The following is an 18,759-nucleotide window of genomic DNA, read 5'->3' on the forward strand; positions in this document are numbered from 1 at the left end:
TTTAAAGTTTAATTACATTCCTTTAATCTTGCATGGGATCATGTGACTTTCTACTTACTCTTCCTTTACTTTCCTTCTGCTGCTGCACACACTTCACTCACAAAACACACAGAGAAATGGGTAGTTCACACACCCAAAAGTGGGATGCTTACACAGTTGGATAAAGAATCAGACTTAGATGTCTTTATGAGATGAGGCTTTTGGTTTCGAAGTTTAACTATAGTCTGTTGTCTTGTTGAGGGGAAATATGGGAGTTGCTACACTTGCGGAATTGAAGCCAAGCATCTCGGGGAGAAGGACTCTTCGTCCAAGTGCAAGCACACGGAATTTTGTCGAATGGTACATTTCTTCTCGCAAATTATGTTATAGGGTGTATGGAAACGTGCTTTCATTTCAAATGACAGGTTTTGAGTTGTCATTTCAAATGACAGGTTTTGAGTTGTCATTTCAAATTCTCATGTTTATACTAATAATATTTGAATGTCGTGAATTTTAAATGAAATCCAAATCCATGAAATCCAAATCCTTATCCCCAAACATGTTATTTGTTCAATTCAGAATTTCAAATGAAATCCTGGTTCCCAAACAGACAATTATGTTTTGGAACTCATTTACAAGCTTTGGTTGCGCGTTTGGTTTCCTAACCTAGCTTCTCAGATAATACAACTACACTGAAGGAATTTAATAGATTCCTAACAGATTACACAAAATTCCAAAAATATTATCTCTAAGCTCATAAAGTTCTTGTCTATATGCACTACATTACATAAATTGTGACACTGACTTCTAAACAAACTTGAACCCAGAAGACAGTGTCACAAGGCCACTGTCCTTGCTTCAACTGGAGCCACACAAGTCGTAAATTCCCATAGTCCATTGTCTATTGCCAATAATTCTATAACTCACCATTTAAAGACTCTCAAATCAATGAATTATAAACGTCGTACTGCCATTGCTTGATTACGAACACCAGTTTTGAATATAGCAGATTAAAGGAACAATCTTATCTGGAATGTCGCTATTAAGAACTGTATCACTTTCACCAGAAATGCTTCGAGGATAGTCCCACACATCTGTTATTGCAGAATACTTTGTAATCCTCATGGCCCTTCTATTTATTTCTGAATAGTTACAAATAGGATTACATTATCTGTAGGGGTGACTTGTTCTCTTAATAAACAGTAGTTCATAATTTTTTGCTTCTGAACTATTGGTATAAACTTGGAAGAATCTCCGAAAGTACTATTTATAGGAAGGAGTGATAAATATTAAATAGCAAGGATGTATGTCTTCTTCTGTTGATCTCTTTTTAGACAAATATCTATATAGTGGAAATAACTCTATTGTTGTTTCAACTTGCAGGCCGATATCTGATGTTTCCAGCGATCTTACAGTCGAAGTAGGAACAGCAAGTTTTTCTCTTCACAGAGTAAGGAGATGAATTTTATCTATGTTTCAGTACTGATTACTTAGTTAACACTTTCTTGTTATACGGAGCTATTTAAGCTTGTCCAATTTAGAGTGAACCTAGAAAACATGCAAATAAGTTGATCAAATTTGAAATCTTATTAATAGTGGAGGCTTGTGAAGTAAAATCATTTACATATGAATCAAATTTGTAGACAGTGGAGAATAGAGGAAGAAAATTTAGTAAACTTTTAGTTGAGACTTTGAACATAATATGAATATGACCTCTTTACAGTTCCCTTTGATTTCGCGGAGTGGAAGAATCCAAAAGCTGTTGCAGGAAGCAAAGGATGCGAAGATCTGCAGACTGAATGTGACAGGTATTCCTGGTGGAGCAGAGGCATTTGAGCTAGCTGCAAAGTTCTGTTATGGAGTGAACATTGATATAACTCTCTCAAACATTGCTATGCTACGGTGTGCTGCTCATTTTTTGGAAATGACTGAAGAATTTTCGGACAAGAACTTGATACCCCGAACTGAAGGATATTTAAAGGAAATGGTACTTCCAAGCATATCAAACTCAATATCTGTTCTTCATCATTGTGAAAAGCTCCGACCATTGTCAGAAGAAATCAACCTAGTTGGCAGACTTATCAGTGCAATAGCAAACAATGTCTGTAAAGAGCAGCTCACCTCTGGCTTGTCCAAGCTAGATCACAACTTCTCTACAAAATCTGTACCTACCATGGAGACAGAAAATACTTCAGACTGGTGGGGTAAATCAATGACAGTTCTAAGTCTTGATTTCTTTCACAGGGTTCTTACTGCAGTGAAGACAAAAGGCCTAAACCAAGATTTGATCAGCAGAATTTTGATTGATTATACGCATCATTCTCTCCAAGGCCTTCTTGCGAGGGATCCACAATTGGTCAAGGGAAGCTTGTCTGACACCGAGTTGCAGAAGAAACAAAAGGTCATAGTTGAAACAATAGTTAGTTTGTTGCCAACGCCATCAAGGAAGAGCACAGTTCCAATGGCATTTCTTTCGAGTTTATTAAAATCTGCTATAGCGGCATCAACAATCAATTCTTGTAGATCTGACCTGGAGAGAAGAATAGGATTGCAACTTGACCAAGCAATTCTTGAAGACATTCTAATTCCGACAAACTCACATGGAAACCATCACTGCCCCATATATGACACAGAAGCAATTTTGAGAATCTTCTCCATCTTCTTAAATTTGGATGAGGATGATGACGAGGACAATTATATGAGAGATGAAAGTGATATGGTTTATGACTTTGACATCCCTAGATCTCCAAAACAAGGCTCGATTATTAAGGTGTCAAAGTTACTAGACAACTATCTTGCAGAAGTTGCCCTAGATTCAAATTTGACTCCATCAAAGTTCATTGCTTTGGCGGAATTACTTCCAGACCATGCTCGTCTAGCAAATGATGGCTTATACAGAGCAGTGGATGTCTTTTTGAAGGTAAAAAGTCCAATATTATTCCGTAAGAAAAGATATTTAATTTTTCTAATGGCATGAAATTATTTTCTAACAACCTGACCTTCCATCAAATCAGAATGGCTTCTGAGCAGTTGTGTTTTCTTGTAACAGGTTCATCCAAACATCAAGGACTCTGAGCGTTATCGACTCTGCAAAACCATAAACTGCCAGAAACTCTCTCAAGAAACCTGCAGCCATGCAGCTCAAAATGAAAGATTACCTGTACAAACCGCAGTCCAGGTTCTGTACTTCGAGCAGATCAGGCTACGTAATGCAATGAATGGGGGACACAATCAATTCTTTTTCAGCTCAACAAACGCTCAATTTCCTCAGCGTTCAGGGAGTGGTGCAGGAAGTGGCTGCATTTCACCGCGAGACAACTATGCATCAGTGAGAAGAGAAAATAGAGAACTAAAGCTTGAAGTTGCAAGAATGCGAATGCGACTAACTGACTTGGAAAAAGACCATGTCTCCATGAAGCAGGAACTTGTAAAGCCACACTCAGCAAGCAGGCTACTGAGATCATTTACCAGGAAGCTAAGCAAGCTCAATTTCTTGTTCCGAATCAAAGAGATGAAGAATACGAACGGAGGGGCCACTTCAGAAAGTCGATTTTTCTTTCAGAAGAGAAGGCGTTACTCTGTTTCATGACCATTTTGCTCGCAGACAAGCACATAGTATAGTACAACATTAAAACCAAGTTCATGATCAAATGTACTGAGCTAGAATCATGATAAGCACTAGAATCATGATAAGCACACAATATACTACTACCATTTTAGTTATTTTGTTAAAAGGGACGATGATTCCTCTGTAATATATAGATCGTTGGGTTACAGTTGAGATAACTAGCATACTGCAATTGATCAAAATAATGTTGCAGCGTGTATGAATTTGGAGTTAGGTCCATATTATATTAAAATAATAAAATGGTGGCAATTTTTCTGCAAAGTCAAATATTTTAATTGGTCTAAAGAAACCAAAAAAAGTTACATCCTTAATTATTCAGTGATCGATTAAACTTACCTAAAACATAATTTTATGTTCCAGTTGTAATAAAAGAGTATATAAAGTATCGGTTGTCAAAAAATTAATTTAAAATTTTATAGATATAATAAAAAATAAATAAATAAAACGAATTCGCTATATTGCATTCTATATTGAATTTAGGCAAGGAAGATGTACCTCCATCCATTCAAGAGAATGGGAAGGAGATCCTGAACTTGACTCGTATAAAATGTGTGAAATAAAATATTAATTTAAAAAATGTAAATTATGATAAATTATATTTAAATTTATCAAGAAATTAAATAATCACACAACATTTTAACTTGCGTTTAGGCAAGGAAGATGTAAACATTTTGTTAGAAAGTAATAACATAATAATGTGTTTGTTAAGATATTGAACTAAATAATACCAGAATTGAACTAAAATATAAATTGAAATTTAATAAGACACTTGCGTTGGTTGAATAACTGAAAAAAAATATATTTAACTTTTGACGGAGACATAATCACAACTATATATAGATATGCTAATTTATCATATTTTTGAATTTTATGATAGTCAATGTATCATAAGATCCATGGCTATTATAAAATTATATTTATTTTATTATAAAATCTAATAAAATAACCATCACAACACTATATAAATAACAGAAACAGAAAAAGAAGAAATAAACTTTTCATTAATCCTGAAAAATTCACTTATCTATACTATACTATTAAAGCCGAAACATTAAAAGTTTGGTCGGTCGGTACGCGGGCTTTTATACGGACTTTTATAATTAACGGGTTTCAAACAAAATTAGTGGGCTTCAAACAAAATATAAACAATCAAAACATAAAACAAATCTACGATCAAAACATAAAACAAATATAAAACCTATTTAGCTATACCAAAACCAAAGTCAAACCTTAAAAAATACTACACTATCAAAGCCGAAACATTAAAATTTTGATCGGTCGGTACGCGGGCTTTTGTACGGACTTTTATAATTAGCGGGCTTCAAACAAAATATAAACAAATCAATACATAAAACAAATATAAAATCAAAACATAAAACAAATATAAGACCTATTTGACTATATCAAAAACTAAAGTCAAACCTTAAAAAATACATAGGCATCTATACTATCTATACTATACTATTAAAGCCGAAACATTGAAAGTTTGGTCAGTCGGTAATTGGGCCAAAATACGGGCCTATCTATATACCAATTATTCTTTTTAACTAAAATATGTTATCTTTTTTTATATTTTCTAACTAAAAAAACTCCATTATCTAAAATATCATTGGAAAACATAGTAATTACCTTTTTAACTAAAACACATCATCTTTTTTATATATTCTAACAAAAAAAACAGATCTTCTACAATTAACACGGGCTACATATATCATGATTTTGTTCTCACAATAATATTAGTTTACTATATTATTAAAACCGGAACATTAAAAGTTTGGTCGGTCGGTACTTGGGCCAAATTATCGGCCTACTTATATAATCAATTATCTTTTTAACTAAAAAATCTATTATCTTTTTTTATATGTTCTAACTAAAAAAACTCAATTTTATAAAAATAATATTGGACAACATAGCAACTACTCTTTTTAACTAAAACACATTATCTTTTTCAGAATCCTAACTAAAAAATCGATTTCTAAAAATAACACATGCAACATTCATATAAAAAAGGTATTATATATCTATATTATACTATTAAAGCCGAAAGCCGAAACATTGAAAGTTTGGTCAGTCGGTACTTGGGCCAAAATACGGGCTTATCTATGTACCAATTATTCTTTTTAATTAAAATATGTTATCTTTTTTTATATTTTCTAACTAAAAAAACTTCATCATTTAAAATAATATCGAGAAACATAGTAATTACCTTTTTAACTAAAACACATTATCTTTTTTAAATTTTCTAACTAAAAAACGGATCTTCTACAGTTAACAAGAGCTACATATATAAAAATATATTATTCTATATAATTTAATAAATAACCTGTGATATTTTTCAACCAAAATACATTAACATTATTTTTAAATACACTAATGGACTCACTTTAAAAGTAATATTATAAATCTATAATATACTATTATACTGTTAAATCCGAAACATGAAAAGTTCAGTTAATCGGTAGATCAGTCGAGTTCGGTGAGCCGGTTGGTATTCAACCCACGAACCTCCCTAATTTATAACATGTTATAATATATTTTTTATTATCTATTAAACCAAAACATTTAGGTTAGTATGATGGGTCGGTATTTGGTTTTACGCGTCTTTTCAACTTAATATTTAACATACTATATTATTAATTATCAATAACGAAATATTAAAAGATTGATTGATTGATTTATATCTAATTTTATAGATCTCCTTAAATTATAACATGAAAAAAAAACGTATTTTAACATTCTGAGTAAAATATATATGTTCGACCTAATTTTTTATTAGCCATTTGACGAAATTAACTATTAAGAATTTATCATTTGTTAAATAAAAATTTTTATTTAATCATATTATTCTATCATAATTTTATTCTCACAATAATATTATTTTGAATTAAAATATATACGATAAAATAGCAAATATTATAACCGCCCGTGCATTGCACGGGTTATAAGCTAGTCATAATTTATTTTAATAATACAAAATATAATTAGAAAGAACATATCAAATTTAGAGTTGGGCTCTTTGGAGACCAATTAATTTGGAGTCTTTGAAGACTCAATCTCATACCCTTAATCTAAAACTACAATGAACGATAGATGTGAATGACACGTGTTTTTGGTTTATAATTTAAAATGTATTGGATAATCCCCGTATATGGTTCCGTATATACACCATTCGGTATAGTAAGCATTCATTTGACAGTTACAGACATTTATCATCCTAAACATTCTCCCCAAAATTAAAATCCAGCAATCTTCGGGATAACAACCACAACGATGAGTGAAGAACAATGACAACCAAGATTACAAAAACCTCTGGGACGTAAAGCTTTAAGTGAAAAACAACGCAGATGGAGTGAAGAACAACACAGATTGAGTGAGGAACAATGACAGTAATGAGTTCAGGTTCGTATTTCACCCAAAAGAAGTGTACACGGCTAATCTGTATGTTTTTCCATTGTTCAGTTGTGTTATTGTTTTGTTGTTTACTAGTTGTTCCGATGTGTTATTGTTTTGTTGTTTACTAGTTGCCGGGTGAATGTAAGTAGCGCATTGTGTGTTAATTTAATGATCTTGTTGTTACTAAAATCGAAAGAACGGGACAAGACAACAATGTGATTGATATACGGAACAACGGCATCATACATTACAAAATCGAAACTAACTTTCTCCCCTAAATCAATGAAACAATCTTCGGGACAAGACAACAATGTGATTGAGTGAGGAACAATGGCATCATACATTACAAAATCGAAACTAGAGCATAGAATCAGTGGGAAACAACATGCAATGAGTTCAGGTTTGTGTCCACCCGACTCAAGTGTAGATATTTAATCTATAAAGTGTTCGACTGTTCTGTTATGTTATAGGTTTGTTCTTGACTAATTGCTCGATGAATGTGTGTATTGGAGAACTATCTGAACCCATTTTATGATTGTGTTGTTCCTTAAAAAATTTTGAGACTGAAGCATCTGAGGTGACAAATGGGTGTTTTTTTAGGTTTGGATGCATGCCTTATTAATATGTTGTTAGAATTTATGTGCTATTTAATCAATGATCTGTTGCCTTATGTGTATTGTTCCCCACTTGTGTACCTTCATTTCTAAATTCCCTACAGATGTTCCATAGAGTTTGACTTGTGTAATCTCATTGTAAATATTCTCCAACCTCCAAATATTGTCACAACTTTCTACAATAGGTCTTTTATTCAGTTGTTCATGCAGGTTGTCTTGAACTTTGGAACCCTCTGGCAGTTCAGCACGGTTGCAGGAGAAATGATCAAATCCTGAGACAAAATACATTTCAATTAAGCCTTGCCTGGAATAAAAAGGAGTACTATAAACATGGTCTAGGACTCCGGGCAGATGCAACACATATATGAATTTAGCATATTAAGAACACTTAAAAACTGATAAATTAACATAGTAGAATTATGAGGAAAGAAACTTGTCCGTAGAGTACTATACTCAAAAAAACTGCAATAATCTTCCTATACCTCTAAACTTCAGGTTCCAATCAAATTGAACAAAACATTTCGCGTGTAATTAAAGTTTCTGAGATTATTTGATTAACAAAAAAGCAACTTCAGAAAGAATATACTAGAAACTAACATATTATATCGAAGATCAATAGACCATACACATACCAGACTTTTCTCCTCGAATAGCCATTTTGAAAACAAGAAGAAGAGATTTTTCTGAGAAGATAGTATCATATGGACAAATCGGAAATAAGGAAAACAATTGCAGCGAGCAACAGAACAGGACGACAGTTCGCGGAGATCTCCTCCTGAAATTACGCTCTAAACCGTTATAGGATTCTTATACCGCGTATAAACTTTGTAAGATACAGATGCATACAACTGAAATTTTTTTAAATTATATAATGAAAAAACACCAACCGTAGGATTAAAAGAGATTGGATGGTCAGGATGAAGGACTCCAATACTCCAAAAAAATTAGGTCTCCACGGAACTTAAACCATCAAATTTAATATAGTAAAGACTATAATATAAATTCATAATATAATAATGTCAATATTGAATGCCGGCTAACCCGACTCCAAATCCATATCTCTGGCCCTAATTTGATTATCCAATTGATACATACAATGCCAATTTCGTTGATGAATTTCGGTCGTTCTTTGCCTTTTTCTACCGTTTTCAGGTAACCTCTCTCTCTACAAATACATATACATACATATATGCATTTCTATATATTTTAATTGTGTTGTTATCACACGTTTACTTGGTTCTTGATATAATTCCACTTGTTATGCATCGCAAGTATATAGTTAGCAACTGATAGAAACTTGAAATGATATATTAATGGAAGAGTTGAATTGATAACAAGTTAATTTATTGAATATTTCGGGTTTGGTAGGAAGTTGGGCATATAAAATTGGCTTAGGGATTTATTTATTCGGGTTAAATTGTGATTGTATAAGATTTAAGTATTAAAGGGAGTATGAATGTGGACTGATGGAGACATTGGTATTGCGGTGTTGTGTAAATGGATTTTCTTCCTGATTTCCGACTAAAAGAGGGTTGTTTATAGCTTTGATGTTGAAAAGAAGAGCTGTTGCGTGTCATCGTGTTAAATAATTATAGACTTATATTAACAGGGAATACTAAATACGTATCATTGGAGCTAGTCCAATAGGTTACCTATCCTATTACTTATAAATAATATAAAATAATGAGTGCTAGTATGTCTTAGTGATTTAAGTAATCTATTTTTAGTGTCAACTCCAATAGTAATCCTTATATTTGTTCTCCTAAGATTATTTCAATAATAAATTTGAGAGAGAGAAGGGGAAAAGGAGAGAATAGACAATGAAAGAAGGAGAGAGATGATTATTTTATTCATAAATATTAAATAGGTAATGACTAGGGGTAACTTATAAATAGGTAATGGTTAGGAGAATTAAGGTTGTGCTAGTGATTTAGGATAACACTAGGATAGTGTTGGAGTGCATTTTTTTGACACATTACCTAAATGTGAGTTTAGGACATCATATAGGTAACCTATTGGACTTGCTCTTAAGAGCAACTCCAAGAGTGTCCTAGTGATTGCCTTAATATTATAAAATATAGTGTCCTAGTAGTAGTTTAGGACATCATTTTTGTACAACACTCCAACAAGAATCCTTATTCGCAAGCCCTATTATAGAAATATTGATATATTTGAATTGTAAGTGTGGAGAGAAGTGTGAGAGAGGGTCGGGAACAATAATATTTTATTATTAAAATTGAAATGAGGCTTGAGTAGGGCAGCCTTAAAAATAGGACTAATGAAAGATGTCCTAGCAATTTAAGACATTTAAAGGACACTGTTGGAGCTTTTATTTTGGTCAATTGCCCTAAATTTTGATTTAGGACACCAAATAAGGCACCTGTTGGACTTGCTCTAAGCCCTGCCTTTCGAATTAGAGTAGCTGTTAGTAGTCTTAATCTGGCTGACGCTCATAGGAATATTATAATAATGTTTTGACCGACTTTTGCTATCGTTTGCGTGTTTGGTGAAGTTTGTATTTAGATGAGGTTTAAATTTTTAAGTATTTGTGTGGAACTAATTGCTCTATGTCATAATACATGCATTTTTTGCTACGCCACTAGGTATTTTCATCTCGATATGATCTTGCACCACTACTACTTTGATTGTAGTAATCATCTTCTCATAGCTGTACTCAGTTGTCACTTCTTCTTGTCTTTTGGTCATGACCTAGAGAGCTTATGGACTGGTTTTTTGTTCTAAATCTTTTCCTTATTGGCCCTGGGATTGAAGATTATACTACATATGTATAGTTGAGTTTAAAAGTGAATTATCTTTATCATAGTGAAATATTGATAATTTTCCGTTTCAAATTACATGTCCACTTTTATAAAAATAATGCATATAAGGAAAATTTAACTTTTGTAGGAAACTTTCATTTGTAGTCATTATTTATTGCATCGACCAAATATAATATGTTTTATATAAATGATCTTGGAAATATAAATTAGAAATATGTGGTATAAAGTTCATCTTGATAATACAAATCATGAACTACACTACATTGAAAGTTGAAGTGAACAACTGTTTTGAAACATTTTTTTTTTTTCTGTCCATGCAAATTGAAATGGAGGTAGTACGATTCCCTTTTATTTTTTCATGTCTGTTAGTTGCCAATTGTTTATTTGAAATGACTATTATATATACATATATGATTTCCCGTAGGCAGCTAGAGCAGCAAATTGAGACTGTAGTTAAAGTACTGAAACCAGGCCCTTTGGGGATCACCGAACACAAGTTTTCTGCTGAGGAGATAGACAAGGCAAATGCTACAGTTAAGAGGGCAGTGGAGAATTGGCAAAGAAATGCAGTCATGGAACGGAATAGTCCATTTTTGAAAGATTTTATTAACTGACTGATAAATAATTGTTTTTTTCAAATTTTTTTACTAGTTTTTTTAATCAGAAACAAATTGTGTAATAACTAAAAAATTAGACTCTTACGGTGTATTTGCTTTTGGTACCTATTCTTATTTACACAGTTACCTTCTAGTGTTAGAAACGGTAAAGTTAGAATGTGAACACGAATTACTTTGAAAAAAGTAAATGTCTTTGTGAAGCAGAAATATGTACTGTTATATTATGCAAGTAGATGCTATTGAGATCATAACAAGAAACTAAGCAAGCACAAACATTTCTTCCAATTCAGAGAGATGGAGCTGAGTGGAACCTGATTCAGAAAAACTAGTTTTTTCTATGATAGATAAAGGTATTACATCTTTTACCTTTTGAAAGTAAGTTAAGCACCTAGTCGACACTAGTACCAAGTTTCATGACCTTATGTACTGAGGTAGAATAGTGACATGCACATAGTATAGTGCTAGCCTCCTACCACCCTAGTTTTGTTGAGAAAACTGATGTTTTATTGGTAATATAGATCTGTCCCATACAACTTAGATACAACTGAGTTAGTTTAGCCTTCAATACTGCGTCTTCAGCTAATATGGAATCCATTAGTGCCTTGGAAATAGTCTGCAGCATGTATTTACATGTGTTTCAGGTCTACAATCTTTTCTGTAATAATATCACCTAATAAAATAGGTTGAAGATAACTGTATGTGGGAGTGATGTCATATCTGCTTTTGACATTTTCTTTTCTAAAAATGTTGCATATCTTGCAGGATTGTGTTGGATTACTAGTTGTCTATAATTTTAACATCCTTTCCCACTCCCAAAAGCTCATTTTTGGGTTAACAAATAAGTTCACGGGCGCCCATTGGTGCAAAATTTTACGTTCGTGTTCATGATTAATTATGAGAACTATTGGGAGACGGCTGAACAGCTCAACCTTGAATTGATGTCAGAAAAGGAATGTTCTCTTTCCTCAGTCCCTGTAAATCTTTTCAGTTCATCTAGTTCTGATATTACTCTTAAGAAATCTTCAGAGATCGACAGGCTTCCTTGTTGAAGCACAACTAACTTGTTCTTGAAGACTCGAACAACTGTAGCCTCTCCTTTTGGAGTACATTCTAATGACTGTGTCCCAGAACTCCTTGGGCGAGTTTACATCTCGGACATGACCGATAAATCTTTTGCAATTGAAGTCCTCAAGGCGATAAGGGCCTACATTTGATCTTCTATTTCCTTTGTTGTTTGAGATTGTTCAGAGTGGCTGCTGATTCTTTCTCCTCTTCTCTTCTCCGGTAACAATCTTCCACAAATCCTGTCCTTGAAAATAAGCTTCCGGTACTTATTATTTATGCTCACAAGCTTCTTAACAGAGCTGTTAACAGAGAAAACAATGTTTTGAACCATTGACTCCTGTACCCAACTCCATAGATAGACCTTGTAATCTTTTAAATGCAATGATTTGATAGACGAAAAGAAAACATATGACAATTGACAAGGGTATGTGCCAGAAATTAGACTCGGATTCATTAAAATTGTGTGAAAGAGAAACGTAAATAGACTCGGATTTATTAAAATAGTAGTGAAAGGTAGACGTTTGCTGTAAGCACTTATTGTGGACTTCCGAGATAAGCCTGCAACACTTGTTTATGAACTTTCTAAAGATATTGGATTATCCGATATATCTTAAGGAAGAAAGACTAAAATTGAGTTAGAGCCCTCCCGGAAGGACTGATAGTCTGGTATAGATCTTTGTACTTGTCCACCCAATCAAATGTGACGTCTCTTCTGTATGAGCAAAGCTTATATGTCTCTCAGGTGCTAGACGTCCTTCGACAACTTAAACGAAAATTATCTGTACAAGAACAATGTAAGTAGATGTATTTAGATTTCTACCGGAAGAGAGCTGGTAGTTCTGATGTCAAGCAGTTGTGAATTTGTAGACATCTGGCTTTCAAGTTGGAGTATTGTGCTTCGCCAACTGAAAGTCCAATATATCTTATCAAATTTGCACTTTGTAAGTAATGGAATTTGGTCTTTATTTGCACTTTCTTTTTCCTCGTGTATTTCTTTTTAACATTTTTCACAAATTTAGTGAAATAGAAAGAACATCACATTAGAAAGAGTTGGCTACTGCTTAGAACTTGCAAGGTATTGAACTATTGATTGATTTATGAAATCCAGCAAATGAACAAAGAAACAAAATAGATTTACAACATCATAATTCATACCTGTTTACATTGGGGATTTAGAATGACAGGAAATATCAGGCAAATTTTAGCAAAACACGTATAAAATCACATATATGTTTTCAATTTTTCAGGAGATATTTTTATAGTTTTCTAAAAATTCGGAATGATAAAAAAATATTGAATTTTTTCTTATGAGGACATGCCTCTTAGTAAATACGGCTGTGCTTGTTTATGCTATTCTTGATCATTTTAAAAAAAATTAAATAAAAATATCGGTGAATATTTATATATTTATAAAATAGATAAATTTAAGTTACCGCCTTGTTAATTTTATTTTTCCGAATTTAAGACCAAAACTTACATAGAGGTGTAATCACAAATTTTTATATTTTAGGAATTACTAGTGAATATAGAAGTCAAAAGTTATATAATTTATGTATTTATTTATCTTTTAAATTATTAAAATAAAAAATGAATATACACGACAACGAGGGTTTAGAGCTGAGACTCTAGTCTAGTCCGACAATAAAATCGAAAACCCTAATATCTGAGGTGAGCATCGTCGCTTCTCTACTGCTTCTCTGCTTGCTTTCACCGGGGGGCCTTCTTTTAAGCTCCTCCCTATTCATATATACACATCCAATTCAATTCACTACTATGCTGTTTTCTACATTCATCTTTCCATCTTATTTCAGGTCACCTCTCTCTCTCTCTCTCTCTCTCCCCCTCCCTCTCTCTCTCTCTAGTATGCTTTCTATTGTATATTCTTCGAGTCGTTGGATGTGTGTATTTGACCTCTAAATGTGCTGTAATATTGGATGATGTTCATATAACTTAAATATTTATCTGCATAGTAATTTCTATTTTCTGGAAACGAAATATATTGTTTTTTTAATGTATTTTTAGTGTGTACTTGGTTGTATGTTAGTAGTATCATACTTATTGCCTTTTCTCCATGTTAGTGTTGTCCATGGTATTCTAGTGATTTTTTTAACTTAAAGTTGAAACTCGATTATGAAATAATTGATGAAGTAATAAACCTCACTGAATTAATAATTTTTTCCGTCCACAACATAATGCAGAGTATGTATTGTACTCTCGATACTAAATGATTAAACTCCATAAAGTAATATTTTTCCTTGGTCAAAAGTTATTACTTTTAAAGAGGTTTAACTGTATAATGTTATTTTCTCTATTTGCTCTGCAGCTTCCGTTCCTGTGAATGTCTTCTTGATCACTTTTTATGAAGGCATTGGTTTCGGTTATTAGAGTTTGTTCTGCTGGATCCAAATTTACAGTTCTTAACAAATTTGAACCGTTTAGACTTTTATCCTCCACCGCCTCTTTGCTAGCACTAGAAACCTCGTCTTTCAAGGAGAATCAACTGGTGTCTGCTGATGAGTGCATTGGTGAAACTGATGATGGGAATGGTCGAACTGTTCATGCGACAGGTGCATGCATTTCAGTTGAATCTAATACGGCAAATGGTAGGTTTTGCCCTGTTTTTCAGAGGGATGCCATGTTTAAGTCTGTAAATGATGAGAATAATTCGATGTATTGGTTGGGACCAGAGGACATTGGTCGCTTAAAAAGAATTAAATTAATTCTTTCAAGTTTTGGCTGGAACTTCTGCTTTTGCAATTATGGCTACGGAAATATTGAGATAGATCAGCATAATGTAATACAAATTTTGAATAAAATTTATGGGGAAAGCAGAGATGCTTCTCTTGCTTTTTTCTTTTACCAGTGGTCTCAATTTGGCAGAGATCCGAAGCACAGTTTACCTACAGTTTGTACAATGATATATATTTTAATTGATGGCAATATGAACCACAAAACAATAGATCTACTCTTTCTTCTTGTAAGGGAAAATGATAGAGAAGATCAATGGCTTTTGCTGATGGAAGTCCTTCATGAAACCCACATTGATGCAAAGGCATTGGGAACTGCATATAGCATGCTTGTTAACTGCTATGTTGAGGAAAATAGGCTGCAGATTGCTCTGGAGTTGAGCCGTCAAATAAAGCGTTATAATCTTCTTCCATCAAAAGGGGTTATTAATTCACTTATCAAGGGATTGATACAGTCTGAACATATAGAGCTAGCATGGGATTACTTGGAAGAGATTCAAATTCAGGGGCTGGTTGCTGATGCTTCAATTATGAGCTTATTTATTCAAAGTTACTGTAGAAAAGGTAATCTTAAATGTGCTTGGAAGCTACTGATGGAAATGAGAAACCATGGAATCGATCTTGATGTAGTTGTATATACTATTCTAATTAATGCCCTCTGTAAAATACGCCTTACAAGGGAGGCTACCTCTTTGTTATTTAAAATCAGCTATATGGGTATCACTCCGGATGCAGTATGTGTTAGTTCTGTGATTGATGGTATCTGCCAATCGGGTGGTTTTGATAAAGCAATTAATATTTTGAAGATATTTAGGTTGCCGCCCAATATTTTTATCTACAATAGTTTCATTGCAAAATTGTGTATAGATGGGAACATGGCTCTAGCGCTAAATATTTTCCAGGAGATGATGGAGTCGGGGTTGCATCCTGATTGTTATAATTTTACTACCATACTTGAAGGATACTGCGAATTAAAGGATTTCAACGGTGCCCTTATGTTTTGGGGGAAAATGTTAAAGAGTGGAATCAAAGCATCTGTTGCTACCTATACTGCATTAATTGATGGTTACTGCAAGTCTGGAGATGTGTATACAGCAGAGTATTTCTTCCTAGCCATGATTAAAGAGGGACTGTTACCTGACGTTGCTGCATACAATACCCTAATAGTTGGGTACGGAAGAAATGGCAACTTGTACAAGGCTTTCGACATTTTGGATATGATGAAATGTGCTGGCATATCTCCTGACATTGTGTCTTATAACGCAATAATTCGTGGTCTTGTCCTTCAAGGATATGTAAATGAAGCTAAAGATATACTACAGGAGCTTGTATGTCGAGGTTTTTCTCCTGATGTTGTAACATTTACCAACCTCATCAGCGGATACTCAAACAAGGGATACTTTAAAGAGGCTTACCTTATGTGGTTTCACTTGAGAGACCTCCATATGAAGCCTGATGTTGTGATGTGCAGTGCTCTTCTATATGGGTATTGTAGGGTACATCTTATGGAAGAGGCTGATGCTCTTTTTTTAAGGATGCTTGGCATAGGTCTGGTTCCAGATGTGATACTGTATAACATGCTTATACATGGTTTTTGTTATGTAGGATGTATAGAGGACGCATGCCGGTTGGTTGATATGATGGTCAACCAGGGAATCATTCCAAATGATGTTACTTACCAGGCACTAACTTTTGGATATAAGAAGAATCGGGCTCGGCATCCTGTTGAAACTGCAGTTTATAAGGTGCAGAAAATACTCCAGAAATATGGCTATAGCACAGATGTTGGTTGCTTATATATTTAGTACCACACAGGGTGATGAAACTACATCATCATCTGGACTGAAATTACTGATAATAAGGAAGGATCACTAGGTTAATGTGATATTATAGACAAGGGAACCCGGATACTGATGAAGAAATATTAAGTAACATGAACGCCCGGATCACTTGAGGTTAGCACATTCTACGATCACACAAGTCAGCCAGAGCTATGCCAGTAAGTCATGTTATATTGCTTGGTCATGCTTTTATATGGAGTTTCAGGCTTTTACATTTTTTTTTGTCAAGGCAAATTGATCCATACAGCATTATTCATTTTTTTCACCGCCAAGTAATTTTGTTGCAAGATTTATATGTAAATCAGTATTGCTGGAGTCAAATGCTATTGTACCTTAATTTTATATGATTGTTTATGAATTATAAGTACTGATTTTCGTATGGTCACCGTTACTTGTGGAATATCTTTTAATAATAGTAACACTGATGATTTTTTTAAAATTGATGCGAATTTTTATTATAATTTGACTAATCATTGGACTGATCAGTTGAATGAGCTGCTGGAGTAATATGCTCTTATAAATCCCTATGATTGAATGCACACAAGAAATCTAGAGTTAATGTCTTTCCGCTATAAAAAAAACAGCGGATAGTTTGCTGCAACAATCGATTGGTAGGGACCGCACATTATATATATATACTAAAACGAGGCCCATGGGGCATTGGTTTAAATATCAAAATGGTCACTGACATATCACCTTTTTTTTTCCGGTCTTAATGGGATATCATTTGTATCATTAAAGTCACAATAAATATCAAGTATCTCTGAATATGTACTTGGGGAGTAAAAATATTTTTTATGGATTTTTACACATTATTCTTGAATGTTACACAACCAAGTAAAAGGGTATGAATTATAGTATTTATGATAATACTATTTAGACTTTATCAAGTTAACTATTTATTTTTAATTAAAACAAAGAAAATAATTATATAATAAAAAGTAAATAGTAAATAAATTTGATAAAATCTAAATATATTATCATAGATACTAGAAGTCATAACCTTTTACTTGGTTGTAGTAACATTCAAGAATAATGTGTAAAACTCTATGAATAATATTTTTACTCCTTGAACTAATATTTAGAGGTACTTGGTTGATATTTGTTGTGATTTTAATGATTCAATTATTCAAATAATACCCCGTTAAGATCGGTGAACAAAGTGATATATGACCTTCACTTCAGTAAACACTTTGATATTTAACCCCATGGCATTAAGTTAAGAAAACCCATGTTTGTTGGTGAGGAGACATACAAGGCAAATGCTATAGTTTACAGAGCAGTAAAGACTTGTTGTTAATTCTTTGCAGGGATGTTAAAGGGCCTAAACACTCTTAGCTCGCGAAAAAATCATGATGGTAAGATGAGCCTCTAGCATCTAAGGGCTGATCAGACCAGTGCTGGAACTTTTAGAAAGAGCTTTCTGCCAGATTTTCTTAATTGTTCATCATTTTTTACCCGCAAGAATTAACGCAGCTATGAGTATTGCTGGCTTATTTGTTCGTTGGTTCTAATTGTCTAATTTGGAGCTGATGAAAGTCTTCTGAGGGGGATTTTTATAAGATTTCCATTGACTTTGGCAAGGTAAAGGTAGTTTTGAAAGGTATTTATTTTCCCTCTTTTCTTAATCATTTACATCTTTAAAGCTGGAGGAGTATAGAGGACAGGTATGTTTGCTTTTGCGGAATCTAATATTTTTGCTCATATTTTATATAGTCTTCCTTTTCTATAGACTGGAGCTACCAATTACTTAGCTGGACATCTAATACTAATTTTCATGGCTGCCAAAGATTTAGAACACAACTTTGCTTGAAAAAGGATGAAAGCTCTATAGAAATGTAGTTTCCATTCATATCGAATTTCTGTTTACCAGTACATTATGCAAAGGACTATGAATTGAGTTTTGCGAGAAGCTTACATACATTGTGTAGAGGACTACGAGCAGATATTGGACTACTGCTCTTTGACTTCTGCATGTTTTGAAGTGTTTGCTCTTGGTTAGATTGTTTTAGTATATTTGTACAACTCTTTTGTTGTGGTATAGAAGTTTAAACCTTGCTTTTGTTCTTGCTGCAAATTATAACATGCAGTCTTC

General features: G+C 33.3%; 3 protein-coding genes across 6 annotated transcripts; all 3 read left to right on the plus strand.

The window, feature by feature from the left end:
• The first annotated feature begins 40 nt into the window (after nucleotides 1-40).
• LOC108222934 (BTB/POZ domain-containing protein At1g03010) lies at nucleotides 41-3,868 on the plus strand. Of its 2 annotated transcripts, none has more exons than XM_017396922.2 (4): nucleotides 41-339; nucleotides 1,363-1,429; nucleotides 1,703-2,899; nucleotides 3,029-3,868. In XM_017396922.2, the coding sequence occupies exons 1-4, from the start codon at nucleotides 248-250 to the stop codon at nucleotides 3,566-3,568; spliced, it is 1,896 nt and encodes a 631-aa protein (XP_017252411.1). In that variant the 5' UTR covers nucleotides 41-247; the 3' UTR covers nucleotides 3,569-3,868. The 2 variants fall into 2 exon arrangements, with proteins under 2 accessions (XP_017252411.1, XP_017252412.1); XM_017396923.2 differs by lacking the exon at nucleotides 41-339 and adding an exon at nucleotides 1,143-1,283.
• A 4,737-nt stretch (nucleotides 3,869-8,605) lies between these two features.
• On the plus strand, nucleotides 8,606-11,137 carry LOC108221087 (uncharacterized). Its single transcript, XM_017394988.2, has 2 exons — nucleotides 8,606-8,766; nucleotides 10,819-11,137. Exons 1-2 carry the CDS (start codon nucleotides 8,711-8,713, stop codon nucleotides 11,006-11,008), a joined length of 246 nt encoding a protein of 81 aa, XP_017250477.1. The 5' UTR covers nucleotides 8,606-8,710; the 3' UTR covers nucleotides 11,009-11,137.
• A 2,544-nt stretch (nucleotides 11,138-13,681) lies between these two features.
• LOC108223903 (pentatricopeptide repeat-containing protein At2g19280) lies at nucleotides 13,682-18,741 on the plus strand. 3 transcript variants are annotated; one of them, XM_017398364.2, is made up of 4 exons: nucleotides 13,682-13,887; nucleotides 14,400-16,822; nucleotides 17,975-18,267; nucleotides 18,381-18,741. In XM_017398364.2, exon 2 carries the CDS (start codon nucleotides 14,436-14,438, stop codon nucleotides 16,626-16,628), a length of 2,193 nt encoding a protein of 730 aa, XP_017253853.1. In that variant the 5' UTR covers nucleotides 13,682-13,887; nucleotides 14,400-14,435; the 3' UTR covers nucleotides 16,629-16,822; nucleotides 17,975-18,267; nucleotides 18,381-18,741. The 3 variants fall into 3 exon arrangements, with proteins under 3 accessions (XP_017253853.1, XP_017253855.1, XP_017253852.1); XM_017398366.2 differs by having other exon boundaries at nucleotides 17,975-18,248; XM_017398363.2 differs by having other exon boundaries at nucleotides 17,975-18,741.
• Nucleotides 18,742-18,759: the final 18 nt, after the last annotated feature.

This window comes from Daucus carota, chromosome 5, assembly GCF_001625215.2.
Source record: "Daucus carota subsp. sativus chromosome 5, DH1 v3.0, whole genome shotgun sequence".
Taxonomy (NCBI): domain Eukaryota; kingdom Viridiplantae; phylum Streptophyta; class Magnoliopsida; order Apiales; family Apiaceae; genus Daucus; species Daucus carota.